The 27,303-nt window shown below is 43.7% G+C and overlaps 1 protein-coding gene across 8 annotated transcripts in view; it reads left to right on the top strand.

Annotated features, from left to right (window-relative positions):
• FAM13A (family with sequence similarity 13 member A) overlaps positions 1–27,303 on the top strand; it is a 364,348-nt gene that overhangs the window by 330,865 nt on the left and 6,180 nt on the right. For all 8 annotated transcript variants that reach the window (XM_045994271.1, XM_045994281.1, XM_045994291.1 and 5 more), the window contains 9 exons: positions 5,955–6,165; positions 6,609–6,747; positions 7,560–7,641; positions 8,410–8,630; positions 9,267–9,350; positions 17,864–17,959; positions 19,852–19,935; positions 25,721–25,917; positions 26,498–26,599. In XM_045994271.1, coding sequence (XP_045850227.1) covers positions 5,955–6,165; positions 6,609–6,747; positions 7,560–7,641; positions 8,410–8,630; positions 9,267–9,350; positions 17,864–17,959; positions 19,852–19,935; positions 25,721–25,917; positions 26,498–26,599 — 1,216 coding nt within the window. The remainder of the gene's footprint in view (positions 1–5,954; positions 6,166–6,608; positions 6,748–7,559; positions 7,642–8,409; positions 8,631–9,266; positions 9,351–17,863; positions 17,960–19,851; positions 19,936–25,720; positions 25,918–26,497; positions 26,600–27,303) is intronic.

The following is a 27,303-nucleotide window of genomic DNA, read 5'->3' on the forward strand; positions in this document are numbered from 1 at the left end:
CTTCTGACCTGCTGTGATGTCAGCTGTCCTGATGGATTAATTTTTCATAGAGAGACATGCCATATTTATGTCCAGCGTTCTTTGTGACAAAACCCGAGGCTGAAATCACAGAACTTAAGAAATTCTGGTCTGGATATAAAAACGCATTTCTTTTATGTGGTGTTTTAAGATGAAAATCTAATTTGAAACCTCTAATCTTTTCTGTTTTCCCTTTGAATACTTTCCTTGCAATATATTTGTCTATTTCATTGCTCTAGAAATAACTGATTAAAATATAAACTATTTTCCAGACTAGGCACTGGGAGTGATCAGTGAATACGTCCTCGAAACTGAATGCCTAGGTCGGCAGTGCAACTGGGCATCCTGTCCGGTAGACACTCCTCTATTCAGTTCTTCCTTTTTTGTTTAGTTGAGTGTCAACGATCAAAACATGAGTAGGCCTTGTATTTTTAGATCATTACAAACTAAAACGAAGAATAGTTGGCTTTTTTTATTTAGTTTTATTGAACTATATATTATGTATAATTTTATAAATTATAGGAGCCTTAAATTATAATTCTATAGAAAAAAAGGAAAGAGAGATCTTGCCCTTTACAACAACATGGATGGGTCTAGAGGGTATTATGCTAAGTGAAATAAGTCAGACTGAGAAAGACAACTATCATGATTTTACTTACATGGAATTTAAGAAACAAACAAACAAGGGGAAAAAAGGAGACAAAAAACGGACTCTTACCTACAAGCTGGTGGTTGCCAGAGGGAGGGTGGGGGGATGGGTGATATAGATAAAAGGAAGTAAGAGTGCACTAATCTGGATGAGCACTGAGTAATGCAAGGAATTCTTAAATATTATACACCTAAAATAATATAACACTGTATATTAATTATATTTCAATAAAAAATAAATGAATTAATCCATGGAAACTGAGATAGAGAGAGAGAAGAGAAAAATGCAAGCATTTTATGTTGGATGGGTGAGAAACTTCACTCCTGTTCGACATGCATACTAATGATGCAACATAACCTTTTACTTTGTTAATTGAAATTCATAATGGTTTTACATTTGTCACTTTTTAGTGAATTCATTTATGCTAACTATATCCTTTAAGAGAAAATGTCACCCATAACTAGAATTCAGCTGCGTATTTCATATAGAGCACTGGTGATGTTAAGAAAAGGGCACATTGGGTCTTCTTATCTATCATTCAAGTGAGCGGTCGGGAATGAGTCTGCATTAATGCAAAGGAAATCTGATAAATGGCTCCACAAAGCATCAAACAAGCATCACTCAGTTCCATGATTAGTGTTGTATTGTTAATTCAGGATCACGGTACCTTTTTTAGTGGAGCTCTGTTTGGATTATGGTTACAGACACTCTCATTTTGTACACAGAGGACGCATAACCGAAAACTGAAAGATCACGTGTGATATTTCTAAAGAGATACTCTGCTAGGTTCAGACAAATTAAAGGATTTCAGGATCTAAGGTAACACCTTTTCAAACTAAACTGTTACGAGTAGAAATGTCAAACTAGCCAGCACACCCACATGCCAATATCAACATCAGACTTTGCTTTGCCTGTGCCCTCTGTCCCCTGCACACCACCTTGGCCTTCCCTGCTTGTTTTGCTCCTTTGCCACTCTGCCCTGAGGTTATTGCTGGCTGCATCTTAACTCTTTCCCTGCCTGGCTCTGTTGATAGTAGTCCTTACAGAAAATCACTGCTGTCTTAAGAATTATCATGAAATTAAAGATACAGTCTGACCAGTTTCATAGTTCCATTTTCTGTAACTTAACACTACACTTTTCTTATTTCTCTAGGGATTACTTTCCTCTTACCCTCTCCTTCCCTCACTTCTCATCAGTTTTTTGCTCTTTTATGCCAGTAGGTTGGATCTGGTCATATCTGAGCCCTAAGGCTTATGAGGAGCCTTCTGCAAACTTTAGTGCAAATGAGGGGCAACTTCTGGGCACCTCCAGATTTAGCCAGATACATCTACCAGAATGTTCCCTGCCACTTTTTTTTTTAAAGAGTTTATTTATTTATTTATTTGACAGACAGATATCACAAGGAGGCAGCGAGGCAGGCAGAGAGAGAGGAAGGGAAGCAGGCTCCCTGCTGAGCAGAGAGCCCGATGTGGGGCTCAATCCCAGGACCCTGGGACCATGACCTGAGCCGAAGGCAGAGGCTTTTTTTTTTTTTTTTTTTTTTAAGATTTTATTTATGTATTTGACCGGCAGAGATCACAAGTAGGCAGAGAGGCAGGCAGAGAGAGGAGGGAGCAGGTTCCCTGTGGAGCAGAGAGCCCTATGTGAGGCTCGATCCCAGGATCCTGGGATCATGACCTGAGCCAAAGGCAGAGGCCTTAACCCACTGAGCCACCCAGGCACCCCGAAGGCAGAGGCTTTAACCCACTGAGCCACCCAGGCGCCCCTCCCTTCCACTTTTTGAGAGTAGTGGAGAAAAAAATCTGTCTTTAACAAGGCTTTCATATTTTTTTAAATAATTTATATTACCATCTGAGCTCCCAGAAAACTTCATTCTCTTTAAATTATGAGAACCTATGGACCTCATTCCACATAAGATCATTTTTTTTTACATTAATATGCCTATCTCCCCTACTGTAGGGTCTTCAAAAATTTCAGATAATCACCCTTGTGATTGGGGCATCTGGCGTGTACTAAATTGGAGCACTGTCCTCCAAGTCAGGAGATTTCGTTTTTGTCCCAGCTCTTGTCATTGATTAGATATTTGCTTTTAGAGTCTTCAGGTTTCAGTTTCCTTGTCTATAATCTGTTGGGTTGAATCTGTGGTTCTTAAACTTGAATGCATATAGGATCACTTGGGCAGATTTTAAAGTCCTGGAGGTGGGGAGGTTGATATCTGGGCCCTCACCTCAATATTCTGTTTAGTTGGCCGGGGGGTGGGGGGGCATTAGAAGTTATGTGTATCTCCCTTCATGATGCTAATGTGCAGCTGGGGTTGAGAAATCACTAAATTAGATAGTTTATGGAGTTTCAACCAGCTGTAATGTTCTATGATTATGATATGATAAATAAAATACTGAACAAGCACTTGTTTAAGACAGTTTAGTAGATCTGATAAACACTTTGATAACTGAAGGAACAAGTGTTGCTCTAGGAATCCCAGAATTTCCAAGCATGGCCAGATCCCAGGCTTGTGTAAGTCACACTAATCCCTAAGTACACTTAAAGCCTACCTTCTATTTTAAATTCAGGGACTGCTACAAATAAAAACCCTACATCATCTGAGATCTATCTTTCAAATATGATAGGATTTTTTTTTAATGCATACTGAGATGGATCTTGAAGGAAAGAGAAATAAATACTACCCCATTCCCTCCAAGAATGACAAATTGGGATGTTGTGTTGAGTGTATTTTTTTTCTTTCTTTCTTTCTTTTTTATAAACATATAATGTATTTTTATCCCCAAGGGTACAGGTCTGTGCATCGCCAGGTTTACACACTTCACAGCACTCACCATAGCACATACCCTCCCCAATGTCCATAACCCCACTCCGCCTCTCCCAACCCCCCCTCCCCCCAGCAACCCTCAGTTTGTTTTGTGAGATTAAGAGTCATTTATGGTTTGTCTCCCTCCCAATCCCATCTTGTTTCATTTATTCTTCTCCTACCCCCCTAATCCCCCATGTTGCATCTCCACATCCTCATATCAGGGAGACCATATGATAGTTGTCTTTCTCCGATTGACTTATTTCACTAAGCATGATACCCTCTAGTTCCATCCACGTCGTCGCAAATGGCAAGATTTCATTCCTTTTGATGGATGCATAGTATTCCATTGTGTATATATACCACCTCTTCTTTATCCATTCATCTGTTGATGGACATCTAGGTTCTTTCCATAGTTTGGCTATTGTAGACATTGCTGCTATAAACATTCGGGTGCACGTGGCCCTTCAGATCACTACGTTTGTATCTTTAGGATAAATACCCAGTAGTGCAGTTGCTGGGTCATAGGGTAGTTCTATTTTCAACATTTTGAGGAACCTCCATGCTGTTTTCCAGAGTGGTTGCACCAGCTTGCATTCCCACCAAGAGTGGAGGAGGGTTCCCCTTTCTCCGCATCCTCGCCAGCATCTGTCATTTCCTGACTTGTTAATTTTAGCCATTCTGACTGGTGTGAGGTGATATCTCATTGTGGTTTTGATTTGTATTTCCCTGATGCCGAGTGACGTGGAGCACTTTTTCATGTGTCTGTTGGCCATCTGGATGTCTTCTTTGCAGAAATGTCTGTTCATGTCCTCTGCCCATTTCTTGATTGGATTGTTTGTTCTTTGGGTGCTGAGTTTGCTAAGTTCCTTACTAGCCCTTTATCTGATATGTCGTTTGCAAATATCTTCTCCCATTCTGTCAGTTGTCTTTTGGTTTTGTTAACAGTTTCCTTTGCTGTGCAAAAGCTTTTGATCTTGATGAAATCCCAACAGCTCATTTTTGCCCTTGCTTCCCTTGCCTTTGGCGATGTTCCTAGGAAGATGTTGCTGCGGCTGAGGTCAAAGAGGTTGCTGTCTGTGTTCTCCTCAAGGATTTTGATGGATTCCTTTCTCACATTGAGGTCCTTCATCCATTTGGAGTCTATTTTCGTGTGTGGTGTAAGGAAGTGGTCCAATTTCATTTTTCTGCATGTGGCTGTCCAATTTTCCCAGCACCATTTATTGAAGAGGCTGTCTTTTTTCCATTGGACATTCTTTCCTGCTCTGTCGAAGATTAGTTGACCATAGAGTTGAGGGTCTATTTCTGGGCTCTCTATTCTGTTCCATTGATCTATGTGTCTGTTTTTGTGCCAGTACCATGCTGTCTTGATGATGACAGCTTTGTAATAGAGCTTGAAGTCCGGAATTGTGATGCCACCAACTTTGGCTTTCTTTTTCAATATTCCTTTGGCTATTTGAGGTCTTTTCTGGTTCCATATAAATTTTAGGATTATTTGTTCCAGTTCTTTGAAAAAAATGGGTGGGATTTTGATAGGGATTGCATTAAATGTGTAGATTGCTTTAGGTAGCATAGACATTTTCACAATATTTATTCTTCCAATCCAGGAGCATGGAACATTTTTCCATTTCTTTGTGTCTTCCTCAATTTCTTTCATGAGTACTTTATAGTTTTCTGAGTATAGATTCTTACCCTTTTTGGTTAGGTTTATTCCTAGGTATCTTATAGTTTTGGGTGCAATTGTAAATGGGATTGATTCCTTAATTTCTCTTTCTTCCGTCTTGTTGGTGGTGTAGAGAAATGCAACTGATTTGAGTGTATTTTTTTCTTAAAGACTGTCTAAAATAATTTGTACAGATTTACCCTTTGTAAAGCATTCTTCTTTTTCTTTTTCTCTTTGACTAATTTATGTAAGCATCTTATGTTAACTGTAGTCTTGAGCAGCTTCTGAAATTTCAAGTGCAAAACATGCATCTTACACATGCTAATCCCAGCACTAAGCAGAAGCACATGAACAGCTTATTGAAAGCCCCAAATGGAAGGTGCAGACTCCTAGGTAAATGGGCTCTCACAAGACGAATGTGACTCCCCGGTTGTTCTAGTGAGAGACGTGCAGCTATGATGCCAAATCTCTTGCCCCCCTGATGCCCATGCTTTGCTTCTCCCTAATGCCCTCACCTGGGAGAAAGTCCTTGTCCCTGACCTGGGAGGGAAGTTGGAAGCGTGCAGTATTTGCTCTCCTTCTTTAAGGTCATTCCTCCAGGTGGCCCTAGTAAATTCTTTTTGGAAAGCAAGCAGTGACATGACTGTCAGATATATTGGTGATGCCAGCCGGGGCGTAGTGTCCTTCATCGGAACCTTAAATCTGAGATGCGAGTTGTTCGCGTTTAAATTCAGTGCCTCCTAAACCATTCAGAACACTTGGGAAACAGTTATGCTTCCCTGAGCAATTTTTACTTCTTCCCCTCTGTATTTTGCAGAGCCCATCCCCACCTTCTCATGGCAGCAGGAGAATGTGGACTCTGATGAAGCACGCCTGTCCCCTCAGGCCGGACGCCTGATTCGCCAGCTTCTGGATGAAGACAGTGACCCCATGCTCTCTCCTCGGTTCTATGCTTATGGGCAGAGCAGGCAATACCTGGATGACACGGAAGTGCCTCCTTCTCCCCCAAATTCCCATTCTTTCATGAGGTATGTTTGTGTTGCCGATAAGCCAATGCATCATCGCCCTAACATTAGAAGAATGGGAATGGTGTTGCAGGTCTGCGGAAGGGCATATTGGGAATACTCCATCCTAGGACACGGGCTCCGTTGCTCCGTTTTTCAGTTGGCCCGACCAGAACGCCACATACTGCATTCCACTAGCACCTCCTTTCCAGAGCTATCTAAAATTTAACTTTCAGGTCTGCAGTGCATATTTCAGTCCTGCCTTTGCTAATTGTAAACGTGAGCGAGAGAAACTTAGACCCGTTGATAGGTGGGACATAGAGAGCTCAGGGTCACGAAATGAACTGGTAGTGCACTTCCTTTTATTGGAGAGGATGGAGACTGTTGGGACCCCATCCCCCTGTGCTGCATCCCCACCCCCAAGCGCCTGTGCAGGCAATGAGCGCCCCACCCGATGTCCCTCACAGGCGCCGGAGTTCTTCTCTCGGGTCCTACGATGACGAGCGGGAGGACCTGACGCCGGCCCAGCTCACGCGAAGGATTCAGAACCTTAAAAAGAAGATCCGAAAGTTCGAAGATAGGTTTGAAGAGGAGAGGAAGTACAGAGTAAGTGTCTCCTTGCAGGGTTGTCCGGTCCCCTCCCATCCCCTCCTGTCCCCTGACAGCACCCACATGCCAGCATATCAGCAACTTGGAAAAGTGACAAAAAGTTAAGGGAGATTTCTGGAGAGCCTCAAAACAAAAAGGCGATAAAAACTGGGTAGTAAACCCTAAGAAGCCCCAGACGTCATACATCAGCATTTTCCTTGCATTGGGTGTTCTTACAACTGATTTGGTGTTTTAGTTGACCTCTTATAAACTTCTCTGTGAGAAGGAATGGGAAAGATCATTAAATGACTCTTTATTTTGGCTAAAAGTTAATTCAAAATTATCTTCTAAAATTTCATCAGTACTGACCTCATTCTTCTCTCAGATCTATCTTAGCATTGCCCACAAGAGTGGCAGAAAGGCATTTTGCGTGGTGATCCCAGCGTACAACGTACCCCCTCTGCTTTCCATTCTGTTAGCCCAACAGCTTAAACCCTCTGACTCCTGAAACAGGACCATGGACTTCATAGAAGTCCAGCATTTTGCCTGTGAGGAATTCTTTGAAAGCATCAAAAATAACCAGATGTAAAGAAGGATAATAGAATTACATTCATGATGTTTGCTCTGATTGTTCATGATGAATTTTTTCCCAGTGGGACTCGACTTTCTCTTCCTCTTTAAAACGATCTGATCATGGGGCACCTGGGTGGTTCAGTTGCTCACGTGTCTGCCTTTGGCTCAGGTCATGATCCCAGGGTTCTGGGTTGAGCCTTACGTTGGGCTCCCTGCCCCGTTTCGTATACATTTACATTAGATTTTCCTTTTCTCAGCCTTCCCACAGTGACAAAGCAGCCAATCCAGAGGTTCTAAAATGGACAAATGACCTTGCCAAATTCCGGAAACAGCTTAAAGGTAGGTAAAGTTTTAGACCTCCGCCAGGGTTTTCACTTGCAGAATTCACGGTGTCACCGCAGCCTGAGTGTCACTGCTGAAATAGTTCAGAAAAGACAAATCCCATGACGCTGCTTCCCAGCCTTCTTGGTGTTCAGAGCACATCTTCCCCACACCTCACCATGGTCTCCACCACAGGACAACCTGGGTCAGCTGCGATGCAAGTTCTGTGGCATTTCCCCATTTACCTAAACCATGACTTTTTATTTGCCCCGGTGTTAGGAGAAGACCTGTAAGCACGGAGGAACATAAAAAGGATTGGGTCCTTGTCCCTCCAAAGCATGCTGTGTCTTAGAAGGTAGTCATATAAACAACCACATGGAATACAAAGGGAAAATAATTCCAAAATGACGCCTGTAAGTTGTCCAGAGAAAGCTGGCCAGAGTGAGGTGCTGGATCAGTCGGTGCTGTTCAACAGTGAGGGAGGGGGTATAGAAATGTCTGCCACATTCTGAGAACAGCAAACCTGTGGCTGTGGCCAAAGCATGGATGTTACACGGCTAAAGCTTTCTCAGGAACTCGGGTCAGGGAAGCACTCCAGATAGTCCAAGAAGATGTTAGCATTTTCTCAGGTTTTACATAATAACCCAGGGATTTCAACTACTGTTATAATTAGATAGTTTCTAAAAAAAGGTGGGACTACATGGTTACTAACACCACAGAAAAACAGCTGAGGTTCAGTAGACATCAATTCTCATACGTTACCACCCCCAAATGTTTTCAAACTAGAGTCCAAACTGAAGATATCGGAAGAGGACCTAACCCCCAGGATGCGGCAGCGAAGCAACACACTGCCCAAGAGTTTCGGTTCCCAGCTTGAGAAAGAAGACGAGAAGAAGCAAGAGCTCGTCGATAAAGCTGTAAAGCCCAGCGTCGAGGCCACGCTGGAATCCATCCAGAGGAAGCTCCAGGAGAAGCGGGCAGAAAGCAGCCGTCCTGAGGACATAAAGGTGTGGGGATTTGGTGGAGGCCCCAAGCCAACTGCTAGTCAACATGGTGGAAACATAGGGCCCGACACATGGGTCCCCGTGGGAGGAGGTTACACAGCGACGTCTGCTCAGACCTCCCACACCCTCGTCCCCCACACTCCTAGGTGTCTGGAGAAGCAGATGGAGCAGCCCAAGAGTGTTTTCAGTGCTAGCACTTTGGTTTAGGATGACCCTTTGAAAGCAGAACACTCTCATATAGAGATTGCAGAAAGAAGCTGTTCGGGTTAACAGACAGTTTGATGGCTCTGGAGTAGAAGGGCTGTAGACGACCCTTTGGGACTGTGTAACTTGTGACTGAAGTCATCACTTGGGCTGTTAAGCCAAGCCCCATGTGCCTGACAGCCTCGCTTACCTCAGCATGCCTTTGCTGCCACGTGGGACCTACAGGTAGTTGACGATGGCTCTGCTCTGCTCTCTCTGTTGCCAGCAGAAAGCCAGGAAGAGCTAATTCCCAAGTGAGCTTTAAATAGAGCTCAGAGGAATGACTGTAGGAGGATTCTTTTTAACCTTCCTTGAGGAAATTTGTTGACCGAAAGAAGCAGGAGTGTTCATAAATGTTGCCCCGTCTTTGATTTCTCTCTCCTTGTATTTATTCAGGATATGACCAAAGACCAGATTGCCAATGAGAAAGTGGCCCTGCAGAAAGCTCTGTTGTATTATGAAAGCATTCATGGACGGCCGGTATGTGAATGGACTGGGTTTCCTGCTTGGGGCCAACTGTGTGGCTTTAGAAATGAATCTTCTATGTTCAGTATTTGATACATGAGTTTTCCTGATGTTTAGGAGATGATTTCCTATTTTCAGCAGACCTAAGCTCTCTGAAGGCTAAACTGAGGAGAGATTTCCCCTGTTGAGCAGATGCTGAATTTGAGTTCCAAGGAAACACAAATTTGCAGCTAACATGTAGTCACTAGTGTTCTCCTTCAGAGGGACAGTGGTGGAGGGGGGTGTAGGTTGTAGATGAGTACACAGAGCTCTAGAGACTTCCCTGTCCCGAGCTCTGCCCCCATAAGCTGACACTGACTCGAGACATTCTTGTCCCTAAAATGAAGGTGTTAAACTAGTATGATTTGCCCAAAAATTCAATCTCACTTCAGTGTGGCCGAGGCCAGTGTTTATCTGTAGAGAAGTTCCAAGCACCATCCTGAACCAGAAGCGGGAGGAATCCAAAATATGACTTTGCCTTTTCCTAGCGACAGGAAGCATTGAGAGCCATTTGTTATGAAGTGTGGTTATTGCGTGCTCATTATTAGTCCTGGGGGAGACAGTGGCACAGTAGGCTTCTGCTCTATTCCTTAAGAAACTCATAATCAGATATCCTCGTCAGTTACTTTCAGTGACATTCTGTGGAGAGTGCTGTCAAGAACCCAACAGAACAAGTTCTTAAGAGCAGCTGTAAAGAAGCAGGAAGTTTATATTCCCAGAAGCATGTGTACACACCCAAAATGCGGAGGTCTCTTCTCCAGTCCCAGCCCCCGCTATATAATGGAGATAGTATTTTCATGTAAAATATACTCTTTTGAATAAAGAAGCTTCCAGAATAATGCACCAGACTCTAAGATCTGTGAGGGCAGGAGTTCTGGGTTTTGTTCATCTAAAGGGGCGCCTGATGTCAGCATCTAGCACAAACACCTGACACCATGTGCCCAATAAACTGTGGAATGCATGGTCTGTGGTATTTTTGGTTCTGAATGTATCAGGTTTAAATTAAAAAAAAAAAAAAAAACCGGGGGGGCTGCTGATGATTGATTTTACTGGCCTATCCCCAGAGTGGAAAAATACTGGTGCTCCAGGATAATGGTCATGTTTCAGGCCAAGTTCTGTTTTGGATTTTTTAAAGGCGTCGAACCAAATAGTAAATGCACTGGAGCTTACACATATTGTGAAACTTGTCCTTTTCTCCTGGAGGATTCAGAATTTGGAGAAGTAGAACTGAACTCCTTCTAGCAGAGAGGAGCCCCTTCTCCACTGTTGGCTCGGAGCATTTTAAGTGTAGATCTCCTTGTGGCTACCAGGCAGGCGGGGAAGGAGGGGGGGACTTGTGCACTTTCCATCTCCAGCGTTTCTTCTTTTCCTCACGTGGGTTCACCTACGACATTGACAGACTTCTTTGCCTCAGGCCCCGAGATCTCTCAGCTGCTTCCTCGTCCCAACCTTTGGGGCCAGTTAGGGAGGTTGTATGCCGGGTATCTATTGCTATGAGTTGGACACTGGTCCTCTCAATCTGCCTGGGCTGAGGGGATGTACAGGGACTGGGATCAGCAGACCGAGAGTCAGACCCCAGTCCCACTGAGGCCAGCCCTGGAGCGCTAGGCTACTGAGGTAGGAGTCGAGTGCATTGTCTGCACTGTAGCTGCCCCTTGTAGCTTGTCATGGACAGTTCAGATATCCGCGGACACATTTACCTATAGGCTGTCTGGCTCTGAGGAAGTGGGCTGGTGGCTTAGCAGGTGGCTCAGGAGTTCCCCAGTCAATAATGTTGTCATTTCTGCTACAAGTATATGTTCTGCTATCTGCGGCCTTCTTCTTAGTAAGTGTTGGATTCAGGAGAGAGAACATACCCTGTTTTAGTGCTCTTATCATTAGGAATATGAAATCTTATTCTTGGCCCTTCTCTATTATTCGCTTTTCTCTCATCATTCTTTTAGATGTTGGAAGGAGACCATTTTGGGTCTGGATACTAACATCTCATCGGGCAGGGAACAAGTGCTCTAGAACTCTGAGTGGCATTCGTTGCTGGTTCGTGGTCAGACTCTCTGCCTCTCTCTGGAACATGGTGCCCCAGCCCCCTCAGGAAAAACAGAGTTCATTTGATATCTGGCCAATGTGAAAATCAAAGAGTAAACTTCTCATTCTTAGGTCTGTGGTGGTGTTGCCGTGGACCCTGAACTGTAAATACCATTTGGGCAACACTCTTCCTAAAAGAAAAATACATGGGTTTTCAGAGCTAGCCTATCATTCCAAACCCCAGCGGGGGTTTTGGGTTTTGTTTGTTTGTTTGTTTTTAGAAAAGCAGGTGCTCAAAGCTCATGAGTTTTTGCTGAGTCTGCAGATTCTGATTTGAAAGGACAATGACTGACTGTCAGAATCACAGGCAAAAACAGCTGTGTGCTGCTCTTGTACATTTTTTAAACAAGGCCGTTTGCTTTAACAGTACAATCCACAGAGTGACACGTGAATGAGAAACAAAACACACTCAGTTACTCAAGGGCACATAAATCCCTACTAATTATTATGAAAGCATGTCCTTTCAACACTTCAGGATCTCATCAAAAGACCGTGTCACAGAAAGTACAACACATAACTGCAGGTCACTGTGGTACACATCACTCCTTGATGAGAACCTAGAAGGAATGCATTGCTTCTCAGAGCTTCCGGTTTCTCCTTGAGTCTCTTCCTCATCAGTATATTTTCATGTTATGCTCTAATATCTTGGGAACTAACGTGACACGAAATACACTCTGTTCAAATTTAAATGCAGACTCTGGAGCCTTGTATAAATACTGCCCTTTGTCTATCTGCTATTTGGAATGATCTGATCTTTGCCCAGTCGACTATTACCTGGTAATAAGGAGGAGAGAGTTGTCTCTTTCTGAGTTGATGGGCCAAAATGCAGTAGTTATAAGAATGCATCTCATTTGTCTTCTCCTGCTAGTAGTTTTATGACTGAGTGGTATCCTCCACACACAAACTCAAGCCAGTTGTTTTACTAAGAAGATTTTGAGGCTATACAGTTTCTCGTCTGTCTGTGGCATCATTTCTCACAAAGTGGTGCTTCTAGCCACTGTTTATAGGTAGAGGTCTTGTGAGCTCAACCTAGGCAGAGCCTGAAAGGCAGAATTCTCTATATTAAGAGAACAACTTGGTCAAACCCTCTTAGAGGAAAATGCTTCATCGTGACATTTTCAGTGTGTCTTCACTGTGTTATGGTCTACTTTACTTCGGTTCTTATTTGTGAATGGAAAGAAAACAACTAGGAGTCCTTAAACCTGGGTTCTTGACCCAAATCTATTGCCTGGGCGAGTCATTGCCCTCTCCAGGGCTTAGTTCCATCGTATGAAAAAATAAGGCTCTTCAAGCTCTGATGTTCCAGGATTCTACTTCTGTCCTTAGATCCACATTAAAATCCTGAGTCATTTTCTCTTTCACCTGTGCGGCACACTGTCCAGGTAACAGAGCCTGAATGGGTGTTTCTGTAAGGAAGTTTTATTTAAGGCTAAGACAGAAACCATCACAAAAGATAAAGGCAGGCAGATGCAGTTGTCTAACTGGGCCTTTTGTAATTGTGTCCAAGACTTTACCCTGTTTAAATGTGGATTAATTATTGGCTGGTGTTCCCTTGGTACCTGAAAATATTATCTGAGACTTTATAGAGCAACCAAATAGAGTAGTAAGGGATCATTGAAGATTTCTTTAATCAAAAATGAAGACTGGGGCATCTGGGTGGCTCGTCAGTTAAGCGTCCGACTCTGGATTTCAGGTCAGGTCAGGTCATGATCTCAGGGTCCTAGGATTGAAGCCCATCTTGGGCTCTGTGCTCAGCATGGAGGCTGCCTGAGATTCTGTCTCTCCCTCTCCCCCTCCCCCCATTCGTGGAAGCAGCCCTGACGTGTCCATACATCTTGGGCCTCAGTTTCTCCACCTGAGAACTAAGTAAGGTGGGAAGAACTGGCAGAAGCTGTGTTTCAATCACTACCGAGGGGGCCTAACCTTGGACAAAGGTGGGACACACTTATATTCCTTTTCTCTTTTTTTCCCTCTTCATTGAAACCTAACTCTGGAAAGAACCCAATATGCCAGCATTTATGCCCTCTGTGAAGCACAGAGCAAGAAAGAGCTGCTTGAACCCGCAGAGCAAGTAAGCTGCAGACTTCCCTCCCAGGGGATTTGTGTGCTAGTTATCTTCAAGCTCTCCCTGGGGGAGAAAATGTTATGGTCTCAGGTTTCTGTCCCATGGCAGACCCCAGGACCCTAAATCTAATAGGAAATGTGTCTTTCCTGCTCCACACCCAGCCAGGGCTAGGGCAAGGTACTTTTCCTCAAGGTCTTGGGAGGGACTGGAGGCCCCTCTCTACATGATCTTGATGAAACACTTCGCTAACCATGCACTTATCCTCACTTTGATCTTGGGGATTATTTTTAAACAATTTCAAAAAAGTACCTTTCATACCTGTTTTGTATGCACTGTGAGAATTTCAGAGAGATACACCTATGTTTTTCCTTTGTCTTTATCCTGGGTTTATAATAAAGAGTTCTATACTTTAAAAAAAAAAATCTATCTCTCCACATAGATAGATTGATAGATAGATAAAATCTTTTTTTTAAGCAAAGACAGAATGGGAGGAACTGCTTTGCCCTTTAGAAGTTTGCATCTAGGTTTTTATGTTGTTCTGATTTGTGCATAAAAATACATCTTAGTAATAACCCTATTCCCACACATTGGAAAGCCATTCAGAGCTCCCACCTAAATGAAAATTTAATAAAGGTTTGAAGCAAGAGGAGTGAAAGTGTAATAGAAAATACAATGTATTACATGCTTGGCCTAAAGTCATTTCCAAGCAACTATAGATCACAAAGATTTTCTAATCTGAATTCTGCAGTTTACCAATCAGGAAATCGAGGCTCAGAGAATTTTACTGGCTCTTCAAAGGCCTGTTTTTCATCAATAACAAAGTCTCCAAGCAGCCAGTGATTCAAGAATAAGAGATATCGACTTCCAGTTTTCCCATGGTCCATTTAATATCAGCTGACCCCCCCCCCTTTTTTTAACAGTTCAGCCACAGCCCTGCTTTGTTTATGGAACTGTTGGCTATATTTTGGTTCTACTAAAAAATCCAGTTCTGATAATTGCACGTGATGTGGTTTTATGACTTAGTATCACCAAGCCTTTGGCTTCAGATACAGATCACGAAAATAATTCTGGTGCAAATCACGTAGTATTAATTCTTTTCACTGCTCAGATTTAAAGATCTCTAATATTTCTGGTGTTTAGACACTTCTATCAAATGCCAGTGTTAACTTTGGTGGAAATAGGATGGGACCAGAGTCGGAAACTGGACTTTATCAAATCACACACAGGTGATTAGTCCCTGAGGATCATCAATTTAAAACATGAACAATTCATAGAAAATCTAAATATCAGTGTCATAAGCCAAAGAATTGAGCCAATGATCCTCTTCATCCGCTCCAACTAGGAAATGCGAACAAAGACTTAGAGAGGAAACTAGCTTCTGTCAGATTTGCCACATCTGGCTGGTCTGACCAGAAAAGTCTCCTCCTAAAAGCCACACTCTGCTTCTACTATCAAGAAATGTTTCTGCCAAGCAGCAAAGAATAGGATGCGAGTCCACAATGGGAGATGCTAGCTCCTTATTATTGTTTTTTCCTAGGTCTTTTGTCCACTGAACTATCGATTGTTGATCTTGCAACAGTATTTCACCACATGTCATGGGTTGACAGCTAGGATGTGCCTTAACCTCATCCACAACACATTTCCTGGATATACACTGTGTCTAAAAAGTGATTCCACGTGTCCCAGTCCTCAACTGTGTCATTTCACACATGAGATTGTACAGGCCCCTCCGTTTCTGCTCCTTGGACTTACCTGTGGCTATTGTTGAACTGTCGTTGAAGTATAACGTAAATACAGAAAGAAGCCCAAAGTGTAAATATATGTCTTGATGCACTTTCACCAAGTAAACGAGTCCAGGTAACCAGCATCCAGACCAAGAAACAAACATTCCCAGTCCTCCTCCTTGTCCCCTTCCATTCAATACCAAGACCTCCACTCCACGAAGGAAAACCATTATGTTGACTCTAAAGCTTAACTTCTGTTTGCTTCTTTCTGAACTTACTCAGTGGCATCTTACAGTGCTATCGTGTCAGTATCTGGCTTATTTTACTCGGTTGTCTTTTTGTGGGGTCAGTGTATGATGTTGCCCGTAGCTGTGGCCACTCATCCTCATTGCTGTGCAGTGTTCAGCTGGGGGAGCATATCCGTTCTGTTGCTGGGCGTGTGGGCGGTTTCCAGTTTGCAGTTATTGTAAGTAGTGTTGCTGTGAACATTATTCTGTGTGTCTGTTGGTGAGCTTGAGGCCATACTTGGTGGTGGTGTTTTTTTACCCTTAAGAGCAGAACCGAGGACTCACATGTGCAACTTTAGCAGACACTGCCAAATAGTGGTCCAGTGTGCTCCGCTCTAAGCAGCAGTGAAGGAGAGTTCCAGTCCTTCCGCTTTCTCGCTGACCCTTGACAACATCTGTTGTCTCATGTTAGCCATTACGGTGGGCACATCTAGTAGGAACACCTAGGGTTTGATCCTCAGTCTTTCTTATGTAAAATAACTTCTTTGTTCTCTTTCATTTTGGATGGTCATCTTCTATGAAATACCAGTTTTAAAACTCCTTTTGATATGGCAGCTAATGATAGGAAAATGCCATGTGCTTTTCAATATTGTGTTATTAGGAAGAAATAGAAAAGATTCTTATGGCTGTTCATAGAAAATAAGTCCACAAGATGTTTCTGCCCAATGAGAGTGACCTATCCTGGACAGCGTCCAAAGGTCACTTACTGTTGACCCCTTTGAGAAAGGCAGATATAAAAGGTTACATAGGAATAATCCATTTGTGCATAACCCACAGTTGTCTTCAGAGTGGAAGGCCCAGCAGGGCCCTAATACCATTTGCTCTTCCTTACCTCTGTAACTCTTGCCTTATGTGTCCAGGGGAAATAAAGTGCGGAAGACAGACTGCAGACTGGAAACAAAGAGGAAATACAGAAAGAAGGGATTTAAGTAATCTCTGTTGGTATTTAAGTAAAGAAGGGAAATGCACGCATACCTATACACGTGGCCTTCACATTTATGTTTGAAATACTCTCTCACTTCACACATACTAATGGAATATTTCCATTATGTCAGGCACTGAGATAGTTTCCAGGGATCCAGAAACACCTACGGTGCTCTCAGGGGGCTTATAGTCTTGAAGGAGAGACAGATATGCCAACAGATAGTTACTGTAGAGTATAAAATGTGTCATCTGGTGGGGCTGCTGTAATAAAATGCCATCCACAAGCACCTTATAAACAACAGAGATTTATTTGTCATCGTCCTGGGGGCTGGGAAGGCCAAGAGCAAGGAACTGGTAGATTCGGTGTCTGGTGAGGGCCCTTTCCTGGTTCACAGGCAGCCATTTTCTTGCTGTCCTCACATGACAGGAGGGGTCAGGGGACCTCCCGGGGTCTCCTTTATAAGGGCACTACACGTTCCACCCTCATGACCTTACCACCTCCCAAAGCTCCAGTGCCCGATACCATCACATGGGGCACGAGGTTGGAGGGGACATGCACATTCGGTCGCTAGCAAAGCATGTGTGGAGTCACGCAGTGTACACAGGTTGCAGTAGGTGGCACAGAGGTGTGTGAGCAGGTCTGTCAGAGTGGGGAAGGAGTGTTGCAAGAAGGCTGCATGGGGGGTGTGGCTCCTCTGCCAAACCAAGGAGCAGAGGGGAGGCCGTTCCAGGCTATAGAGAACTAGGCAAAGAGGGATGAGACACCCGGGTTTTTCTCTGGAGCCTGAGGTCTGACAGGAAGAAGAGGTAGCAAGTGATGACGGGCTTCTAGTACAACACCAGAGCGTTCGCCTGGTTTCTCCCCACTGCCTGTGGACACAGTCCCTTCTACGTCTGTGAGCGCTCTGCCGGATCTCAGGGCACTGGAGAGGAGACCATCCATGCAGTCTATTGGCAGGTGTTTCTTGAAAACCTACGGTTTGCCAGAATCTTGTCCTTAAAAACAAAAACAACTTCGTGGAGGGGAAAGACCTGTAAAACAAAAGTAATAAAAACTGATCACAGAGCTGCACAGTTTAAGGATTATCATAGAAATACATGCTTTCTTCTTCCCTGGATCTGGAAAATTGTAAATCACTTTGAATAGTTTAAACAGGGAACCAATCATGGTCTTAGCTTTGATTGAGGAAAAGCAATATGACGATGGAGTGATTTCCAAAGATCTGCCGCTGAAGTAGATATTTTAAACATTCTCTGACGAAATACTACCACCAGTTTACATGAGTTTTGCAAGAATGGGGAGAGTGGACCTGAATCCTCTGGATTTCCTCCCCCAGGCCCAGAGCATGCTTGAGCCACTGCTAGCGGCTAGAGGCAGCTTCTTAGCTCTGATGTTCTCTTTTTCAGGTAAGCAAGAATGAGCGTCAGGTAATGAAGCCACTGTACGACAGATACCGGCTGGTCAAGCAGATCCTGTCCCGAGCCAACACCATCCCCATCATTGTGAGTACGGCACATTTCTGCACTTGACCGCCTGCGGGGGTGGGCCCTGACTGTGGTGAGAGCGCCCCACCCTGCCTTCTCACTGAGGAGTGGGCTTTAATAGTTGAACCTGACATGAATACCTACGGCCCATCAGCTTGGGGCATGAAGAATGTATCTAAGACTTCTGAGACTACGTTTGCCCAAATGAGCAAATCTGAAGCTGCTAGAATTTTGTTTTCTTCTGGGCAGCATGCTTTGACGTAGCCGTCCGTCTGACTGGAGCTGGGCTGACCCCCCACCCTTCCCTCAGAGACCGAGCGCCAGCAGGATGGGGCTGTGCTTTCTCCAGGCCCCTCCAGCCCAGAGGCCTCTCCGGTCCCAAATCTTCTCTCTCCCTCCAAGAGAGGGATAGTCCCGTTGGGAATCCTCTCCAGGGAGAAATCCTAAGGACCTCCAGAGAGCAGCCTCTTTGGGGAGGCTCTAGAGAAGCTGAGGTGGAACTAAAAGGAGGGAGGCTAGTACCTGAGCGGCTGCTGTCACCGGCCACCATCCTCTGACTGACACGCAACTGCTTTTGGCCTCTGAATTTTGATTTTGTCCAGAGTAGGGACCAGCATCTTGTCTTCAGGCACTAGCCAACTTGCCCTCCTTCCATATCCCAGTATTTCCCCCCATACTTCCACCCAGCTTGTGAGTGAGCCTTACTGCCCTGTCCATCTCCTGGGGCATCCTTTGCCTCTGGCCCAGTGCTCTCCTCCCTGGCAGTGCAGGGGGCTTTCTCTGCTGACTTTTTAACTTTCTAATAAGCAGCCACGGCTTTGCTTTTATGTTGTTACTAAAATGGAGGCCATCTTAGCTGCTGCTCTTCAGTTCCTGCTTTAAATCTCCTTGTTTCTTTCTTTCTTTCTTTTTTTTTTTTTTTTTAAGATTTTCTTTTTGGGGCACCTGGGTGGCTCAGTCAGTTAAGTGTCTGCCTTTGGCTCAGGGTACGATCCCAGAGTTCTGGGATTGAGCCCCACATCAGGCTCCGCACTCAGTGGGAAGCCTTCTTCTCCCTCTCCCTTTGCAGCTCCCTCTACTGTTCCCCCTGCTTGTGTGTGTACATGCTCTCTCTCTCTCTCTCTCAAATAAATAAATAAAATCCTAAAAAAAAAAAAAAAAAGATTTTCTTTTTAAGCAATCTCTGCACCTAACGTGGGGCTCAAACTCACAACCCGGAGATCAAGAGCCACACGCTCCACCTACTGAGCCAACCAGATGCCCCTCCTTGTTTATTTCTAAGATAAGATCTCTGTATTTCTTTTAACAGTGTATCTGTCCCTAGGAACGAGGGAGGATCCAGATTTCAGGCAGGTGTGTTAGAAGAAAGCGACTTCTCCAGAAATTCTTCCCAGAATAAATTAGTGAACTAACCAAAGAAATGATTCCATCGAAGGACTCCTTTCCTTGTCTGGTCAGGAGCCCTGTGTGCCCTAAGCAGGTGTCTCTCAGTAAGGAGAATGCACAGCAGGGAGGCTGCACAACATTTGAATCCCCTCAGCAGCCTATGTTGTGCTCGAAGCTTCTAACAGTTCCTGGGTTCTCATTCCTCTGTCATCAGGGAGGAGAGGGGAGGAGGAGCGGGCCAGTGTCTCTCCTCAGGCTCCTTCTGCGTTCAGTTAGCATGCTCGTGGGCTAGTCTTGCTGTCCTGTGGCTTCCATGGCTTGGGGCTGTGGGCTCTGGAATGAAGCAGCGCCTCGGACAAGAACTTTGGTTGTCTCCGGTTTTCCTGGGACTGTTTGGCGGGCAGGGGTTAGGGTGTATAGTTCAAAGTCAGTGATGAATCCTAGTGACCCAGAGGAGGCAGAGGCCTGGAGGGCAAGGGAGAGAGGGGTTCGAAGTATAACCACCTTGTCCACACCTGTCACAGGGATCCCCCTCCAGCAAGCGGAGAAGCCCTTTGCTGCAGCCAATTATCGAGGGTGAAACGGCTTCCTTCTTCAAGGAGATAAAGGTGAAGACGTCTCCCAAACTGGCTTCCATTCTCTCCCTGCCTCCACTCCTCCTGTGGATGAGGAGGAGGGCAGGGCGCAGCGGCGATGGGGCCCGCGGTGCTCGTGCTGTGCCTTCAGAATCATCAGCTGCTCGTAACTAACCACCAGCAGCCCCTCCTTACTGATCCTAGGGCCAAGCTGATCTCCTTAGTTTCATCTCATCCCCCTGCTTTTTTGTACCTTGCTGTCGTTTGTTTTGTTCTCATTTTGCTTTCAGGGATTTGGGGGAGGGGGGTCACAATATTTTTTGGTTTGTTTTCCTCTATTTGGAATGGAGTTTCTGTATTCCAGAAACTTTTTCAATGAACTCATTGGGTAACTTTCCTAAAAATCTTATTTACTGAGTTTCTAGAAAACGTAGAATTAACAAAGGCCATCTAGATAGCACACGACAAAAAAACCATCATTTTGCAGACAGGTATCTTCCTTGCCTTTGCCCGATTTCCTGGTGCCGTCTCACCCACTCCTCCTGACTTTTGCCTTGCCCCTGGCCCATGTAGCCTCGGGATTCGGTTGGTAATCTCCTGATCTGTGAATGCAGTGCCGTCGCCAGCGGCCACTGGAATCTGTGCTCTGGGGTTTTATACCCCAGGAGTAATTATGGGTTCTATACAGGTAATCCTCGTCCTCGGTGACCCCGTTAGCTAGAATGGGAAGTAGACTCCGTGCCCCCAGGTCTCTGTGTCTCTGTCAGGACCTACCTGGCCTGGACCACAATCAGCCTCTTTTGCAGTTTTGTTTCTAGGTGACTTAACAAACTGGACTGCCTTCCATAGCACTCTAGAAATGAAAAACCGTATTCTTTTTTTTTTTTTTTTAATCAGTGATTGTTTGTTAGCAGTTGGAATTTCACTTGTCATATTTCTGGGAAAGTCCTAAGCCTGGGGTGGTCATTTATCTACTGTAGTTAGAAATAGTGTCCCAGAACCCAAGGGCCTCATTCCCACAAGGCACACCAGTTGAGAACCACTGCATTGTCCTGCCTGGTCCTCATCATTATGACTGAGGTAAGGTACCAGAAGCTGTACAGTCTTCTATCTTGTTTATTTTTTCCCTCTTCTTTGCTCTTAGGGGCCTTCAGTATTTCATATACCTAATTATAAGGTATTAGGCAATGATTACACTCACTATTCATATTCTTTTACCTAGAACTCGTTCTATAAAAATGCTCTAAACAAAACAATTAGGCAAATATGCTCCATTATATTTTAAAAATCGGAACTATTTTCTTATAATAAGACTTGATGTTGATGAAAGAAGAAAAATTTTGTCTGGCTGGTAATTTCACGTGAGAATGAAGTCACCGTAATTGAAGAAATTTGGGCAATTTTGTGTATTGAAAATGAGCAATAGAACTGTTACTAGATAAAAATGTGTTCTTTAACACATCCAAAATATGATATTTAATAAATAATTGCCTCATTAAATGAATGGAAGATATATTAATGATGCAGTTTTTAAAAGAGGGCATTCTTCCAAATCTTCTTGTTCAGCTCAGTTTATTTTTTTCACAAGTATATTTTGGCCATGGCTCTTCTTCTGGCCCACGTGGTGGTCAAAATTTCAGATAATTTTGCAATGCTTACATTGCTTTTGTAAATAGTGTTGTCTTTTAGTTCATTTTGTTCCAACTGGCCAGGCTTATTAGCATGTGTTTGGACTGTACTAAGTCTTGGCAATTCTGAGACAATTTAGAATTTGATGTGGGTTCAGATCAGAAGATTGTATCAAGGTGGTTTCCTTAAAAGCCACCCCTGGTTTAAAATGCTTATGGTAGGAAACCAGCTGTGTGTGAAATAGAACCAGCCCAGTTTCTGAAGCCCTAGATCTTCCTAGATCCTAGAGGTAGTCCAGTCAATTCTCCTATCCAACATAAGAATTTCCTTTAAAACTTAACCTGACAGAATAGAGACACAATCTCTAAGAAGTGATTCTGTCCTCAAGCTTGGAAAATTTATGGCAATGGAGAAGGGCACTCATTCCATGGGGCTATTTTAGTTTTAATAGTAACTAAAAACTTATATTATATTATTAGTTTTATCATTATCAATATTAGAATACTAAGAGTCAATAATAATTATATGACATGCAGTTTCAGAATGTATAAGTTTGATAAGTATAATTTAAAATTACAATATGCGTAGTTATTATTAATGTACTGCTTTCTACGTAATGGGCTGAGTGTTGCCTGTTGGAACAACATGGGAGTGAGTGTAACTGCTGCTTCCTTGAGAGCCCTCCATACCTTTACCATCGCCTGCCCTGTCCACGCTCACCCACGGCCTGTGGAAGTTTCTTCTCCAAGTTCTTCTTACTATTCCTCATGCGATATTTGTCCCAGACCTTCCAGCAACCTTGTGGTTCTGCTCTAATCCCACCAGTTTATCTCTGTCCTTCTGATACACTGATAGCCAGAACTGAATGCTGCGGGCGCCTGTGTGGCTCAGTGGGTTAAAGCCTCTGCCTTCGGCTTAGACCTGAATGCTGCTTCAGATAGGACTTCACCAGCGAGATAGATAGTGGACCAAGGACTAGTCCTGATCTTTATCTGGATGGTCAGGGCCCTTTGTTTGACTAGTCTATGCCTACGTGACTCTCAATGTGTTGTGAGTTCATCATTCTCTTTCTCAGGCAGCCTGCATCCAGCTTCCACACTGTAGACATTATGGGGCCAGATAGCTTGCTGTCGTTGGGGGCTGGCCTCTGGCCACTAGATGCCAGTAGTGTCCAACAACCACCCCCTTCCCAGTCGTGACCAAAACTGTCTCCAGACCTTGCCAAAGGTCCACTAGGGTCAAAATCACCCCCAGGTGAGAACCACTGCCCATGGCCCCGTCTCACTGCTGATTGATACAATCCCTCGCTTCCCTTTCCATGGGTTGCTTGTCATCTCTGTCCAACTTTTTTTCTAACCTAAATTGTAGGACCTGGAATTTTTTTGCCACACTTCTATTCCAGCCCCATGAAATTGATTAAATCTAGATTTTGTATTCCAACATACCAAATATCCATCCCTTCTTTGCATTGTCTATGCATTTTATGAATATGCCTTTTGGGTCTTTTACCCAAGTGATTGATGAATATTGAGTAAGGCTGGGTCAGGTCAAGGACTTGCTGTAGACTTCCCTTCAGATTCACATCACCATTGCATCATCACTCTGTACAGATTTTCACAATCAGCTTTCTTTTTTTTTTGTTTGTCTGAAAATTTTATTTTTTAAGTAATCTCTACAACGAACATGGAGCTTGAACTCACAACTCCGAGACCAAGAGTCATACGTTCCACCATCTAAGCCAGCCAGGCACCCCATCAGTATCCTTTCATAGATCAGCTCACCTCATTAATTATTGAATTCCAGATATTATGCCATTCCTATCAAAAAAGTAAAAATGGTTAGTTTCCATCATTTATTTTAAGGGAGCCATTGCTAGTCTCTGTTGATCATGGACTCGTTTTTAGTTGTTCATATATTATCTATGTGTTCACTCCTTCTAGGATCTATGCAATAGCCACAACAACTAGATGATCATATAATTTGAAGATATAGTTTGTCATCTCTTTTTTTTCCTATGATTTTTTACAGCTTGCTGAGAATAGTTTTGTTAAGCCTTATCTTTGAATACATGATTTCCCACTGTAGGCAAGACACATTCTCACGTTTTTAAGTTCTCTTAAAACTTTGGGATATAACTGATTAGGCCTAGACACCTGATTTTATTTCTTATCTGTCTTGGGCTGTAATACTCTCTTCCAGTAACTTGTATTTTTCTTTTAAAACTGGATTACTGGACTGTTTAACGACATTAATTAAGCACTTACCATATGCAAGCATTGGCTAAGCTCTAAGCAGTGAATAGACAGACCCAAATCCCTGCCTCCTCGGAGTTTAGGGCCAGGTGATTCCACCTGGCCTTCCTCATCCAGGGAGAGGGGAGTGCAGGGGGCGGGGCACTGTCAGAAGGTTGATCTGGAGCCTCTGGACCAGGTGTTCCTTGTCAGGTACATACATACCTTATCTCAAGCAATCCTTCTAAAAATTACAGAGGGTGGGAATTGTTACTTTCTTTTACAAAAAAAAAGAGAGAAACTTTTAAATTACTAATTTTAAAAGTCACTTTTATTCTATACATTTAAAACTGTTTTTAATAATTTCAGTTTTTAAAAATTAACCATGAGGCATTTACTCCAGCTGAAGAGATAGGAGATCTGAAGTCACAGCAGAAAGAATCTGGAAAAGCTACCTAGTTTTACCAATTTTATCTTCATGCCTTCAGAGCAGTACTTTCGTCATAGCTTTGTACTGGTCCTTTTTTTGTTTTCTTTTTCCTGCTTGTTTGTTTATTCGCATGATTTCTCGTCAGAGGCACCATTGCAAACATGGCAACTTTATGGTAAGAAAACCCACCGCAGGCAGTTTGCATACTTGTACCTTGACTACCAGTGGAACTGCACCTGCTTCCTGAGATTAATTTGTTGCATTGGTGCTGGAGCCACTTGGTTTCACTGGAACAATTGATATTATACCTGCTATTGTTCGTGTAGCTGTGCCCCGAACCACTTTTTAAATTTTCCAGTTATTAGGATATTCTCGTCTGCTCTGACTATATATTTTGGCAGTAAATTGCTTCTTTTAAAATCTTCCATTCAGACTGATACGATTTCATCCTTAGACTTAAATTGGCACTAAGAAACTCTAATTTGACTTCATTGTTTATTTAATTCCATTGCCAAGATAGAGAATATCATACTTTCCTTCGAATCTTGGATGCTGGAAAATACAGCTGTGGCCCTTGGATGTTCCTTGAAAAAAAAAACTTAAGTGTGTTAGGATTCTAATCATGAGAATATAAATGTTTTGTTTTTTGTTTTTTTTTTTAAAGATTTTACTTTATTTATTTGACAGAGAGAGATCACAAGTAGATAGAGAGGCAGGCAGAGAGAGAGAGAGAGAGGGAAGCAGGCTCCCCGCTGAGCAGAGAGCCCGATGCGGGACTCGATCCCAGGACCCCGAGATCATGACCTGAGCCGAAGGCAGCAGCTTAACCCACTGAGCCACCCAGGCGCCCCCGAGAATATAAATGTTTTTTTTTTGTTTTTTTTTTAAAGATTTTATTTATTTATTTGACAGAGAGAGATCACAAGTAGGCAGAGAAGCAGGCAGAGAGAGTGAGAGGGAAGCAGGCCCCCTGCCGAGCAGAGAGCCCGATGCGGGGCTCGATCCCAGGACCCCGAGATCATGACCCGAGCCGAAGGCAGCGGCTCAAACCACTGAGCCACCCAGGCGCCCCCTTGATCTCAAAACTTTCCTAAAACTCTGTGCATCAGAAACCACAACTCTTAAATAGAAACACTATATTGTTCCATTTCTGTAGATGTTGATAGCTTAATAAAAAATATTGTCCAAGGCCCACAACTAATGGAATCCCTAAAGCACTGATGGCTGGTGGTGGATTTTCTTATGCATTATCCCAGAGCTGGGGACTTAGAGATTCTTTTGAGATTCAGTTGATTTAGGGTATAAATTATAATGGTGGTTCCTTCATACCCTGTGTTTAGTGTTGGTGTTACTTACCATGTTCATGTAGACTTTCAGCTGTAGATGGATAGAAAGAATGTATGTGTTGCTAAGTGTAGATGCAGAAGAAACCATATGATGTCGGATAACTAAGTGACCGTTACATGATACTTACAAGAGTGCCAGGAAAAGTAACCGGGTTCTTATAGGGGTTGCTGTGCATCTCCAGGAAGAAGATGAGGGTTCGGAGGATGATAGTAACACAAAGCCAGACTTCACTGTCACTCTGAAGACCGATTTCAGTGCACGCTGCTTCCTGGACCAATTTGAAGATGATGCTGATGGGTTTATTTCCCCAATGGATGATAAAATACCATCGAAGTGCAGCCAGGACACTGGGCTTTCAAATCTCCATGCTGCTTCAATGTAGGTCCTGTCGGCAATGTTGTTGAAATGTTTCGGTGAAAATACTGTTCTTAAATATTTTAGCCTTTCTATTTAAATAAGTTGTCTGACAAAACACAAGTGATTTACCTGGGGGAAATCGGCATGGTTCGGAAGGTGAATCATTTTTAGCTTCGGACTCCGTGTTCTCTGTTCTCCATCCCCTGTGCCTGGAGGGAGCACTGAGATCTCGCGTGAGCAGCCAGGTCTCCCGATGGCACTGCACGGCTCTGTATTCCACAGCTCTTCATTTAACATGTACCAAGAGCCAATGTCATGGTTCTTTCAAAGCAAAATACGATCAAGTACCATGGGATTCCACAAGCCCAGGGATTCATAAGCAGCGGGGACTTGGTGGGAACCCCAGGAGCCGTACCGTCGTCAGGACGTTTGGCATGCAGAGGATGGAAGACCTCCCTTTCTGCTGTCCCTCAGCTCCCCAACAGTTCTTGCATTTACATTCTCCCCCCGGTCTCCACAGCCCCTATCGAGTTGCACATTCATTGTATTTATAACAATTCAGATTTAACCCAGTTTTCTTAAAACTTTCTGCCCTTCTCAGACCAGAACTCTTGGAACACCTTCAGGAAATGAGAGAAGAAAAGAAAAGGATTCGAAAGAAACTCCGTGATTTTGAAGACACTTTTTTCAGACAAAATGGAAGGTAGCGCCTGTTTCCTCTCCCCTAACTCCTGCCCCTCTGCACACACACCCCTCCTTTTTTCCTGTCAGATCTCTGCAGTGTCTCCCAAGTGGGAAAGCCTCTGCATCCTGCCTGTAGCCTCGTCCTTTGGAGGTTCGCTGTGGGAGGGGGAGGGCTGTGTGGTCCTTCAGCAAGAAATGCTTCTGGGTTAGTCTCCAAGACTGATGTAAATTCAGCTAACATTTACACAACCAACCTGTCACCTCAAATTCTAATCTCAAATGAGCAACTTGAAGCTACGTTTCCAGTTGATAGCATTGCTTTTTGGTTTGGGTTTGGGGAGGGGAGGTGTTGTCTTAATAGGCTAGAAGGAGAAATAAGGAAAGGGCAACTTTTAGGCTTATTTTAAAAGCAAAGGTGATCGTTGTCGGGTTTGAATGAAAAATGTGCAAGAAGCACATTGGAGACTTGGAAGTCTCCAAGACTGACAGGGTGCCTTTCCCGAGTGAGTTTCAAGACATGAGGTAATCAGCCTTGTAGACCATCATCCTAAGGAATGGCATCCCTGTTTGCAAGCGACCGCACATGGTGCATACCAGTTCACGGCGTGAGACGAGGGTAGGACAAGGAAGAGATTTGTGTCTCTTACATTAAGTTTTAATACCTTAAGATGATTTCATTTTAATCCAAACTATTTAAGTGGTGTAAATATAGTTTCTCTTCAA

This window comes from Meles meles, chromosome 2 (assembly GCF_922984935.1).
Source record: "Meles meles chromosome 2, mMelMel3.1 paternal haplotype, whole genome shotgun sequence".
Taxonomy (NCBI): Eukaryota; Metazoa; Chordata; class Mammalia; order Carnivora; family Mustelidae; genus Meles; species Meles meles.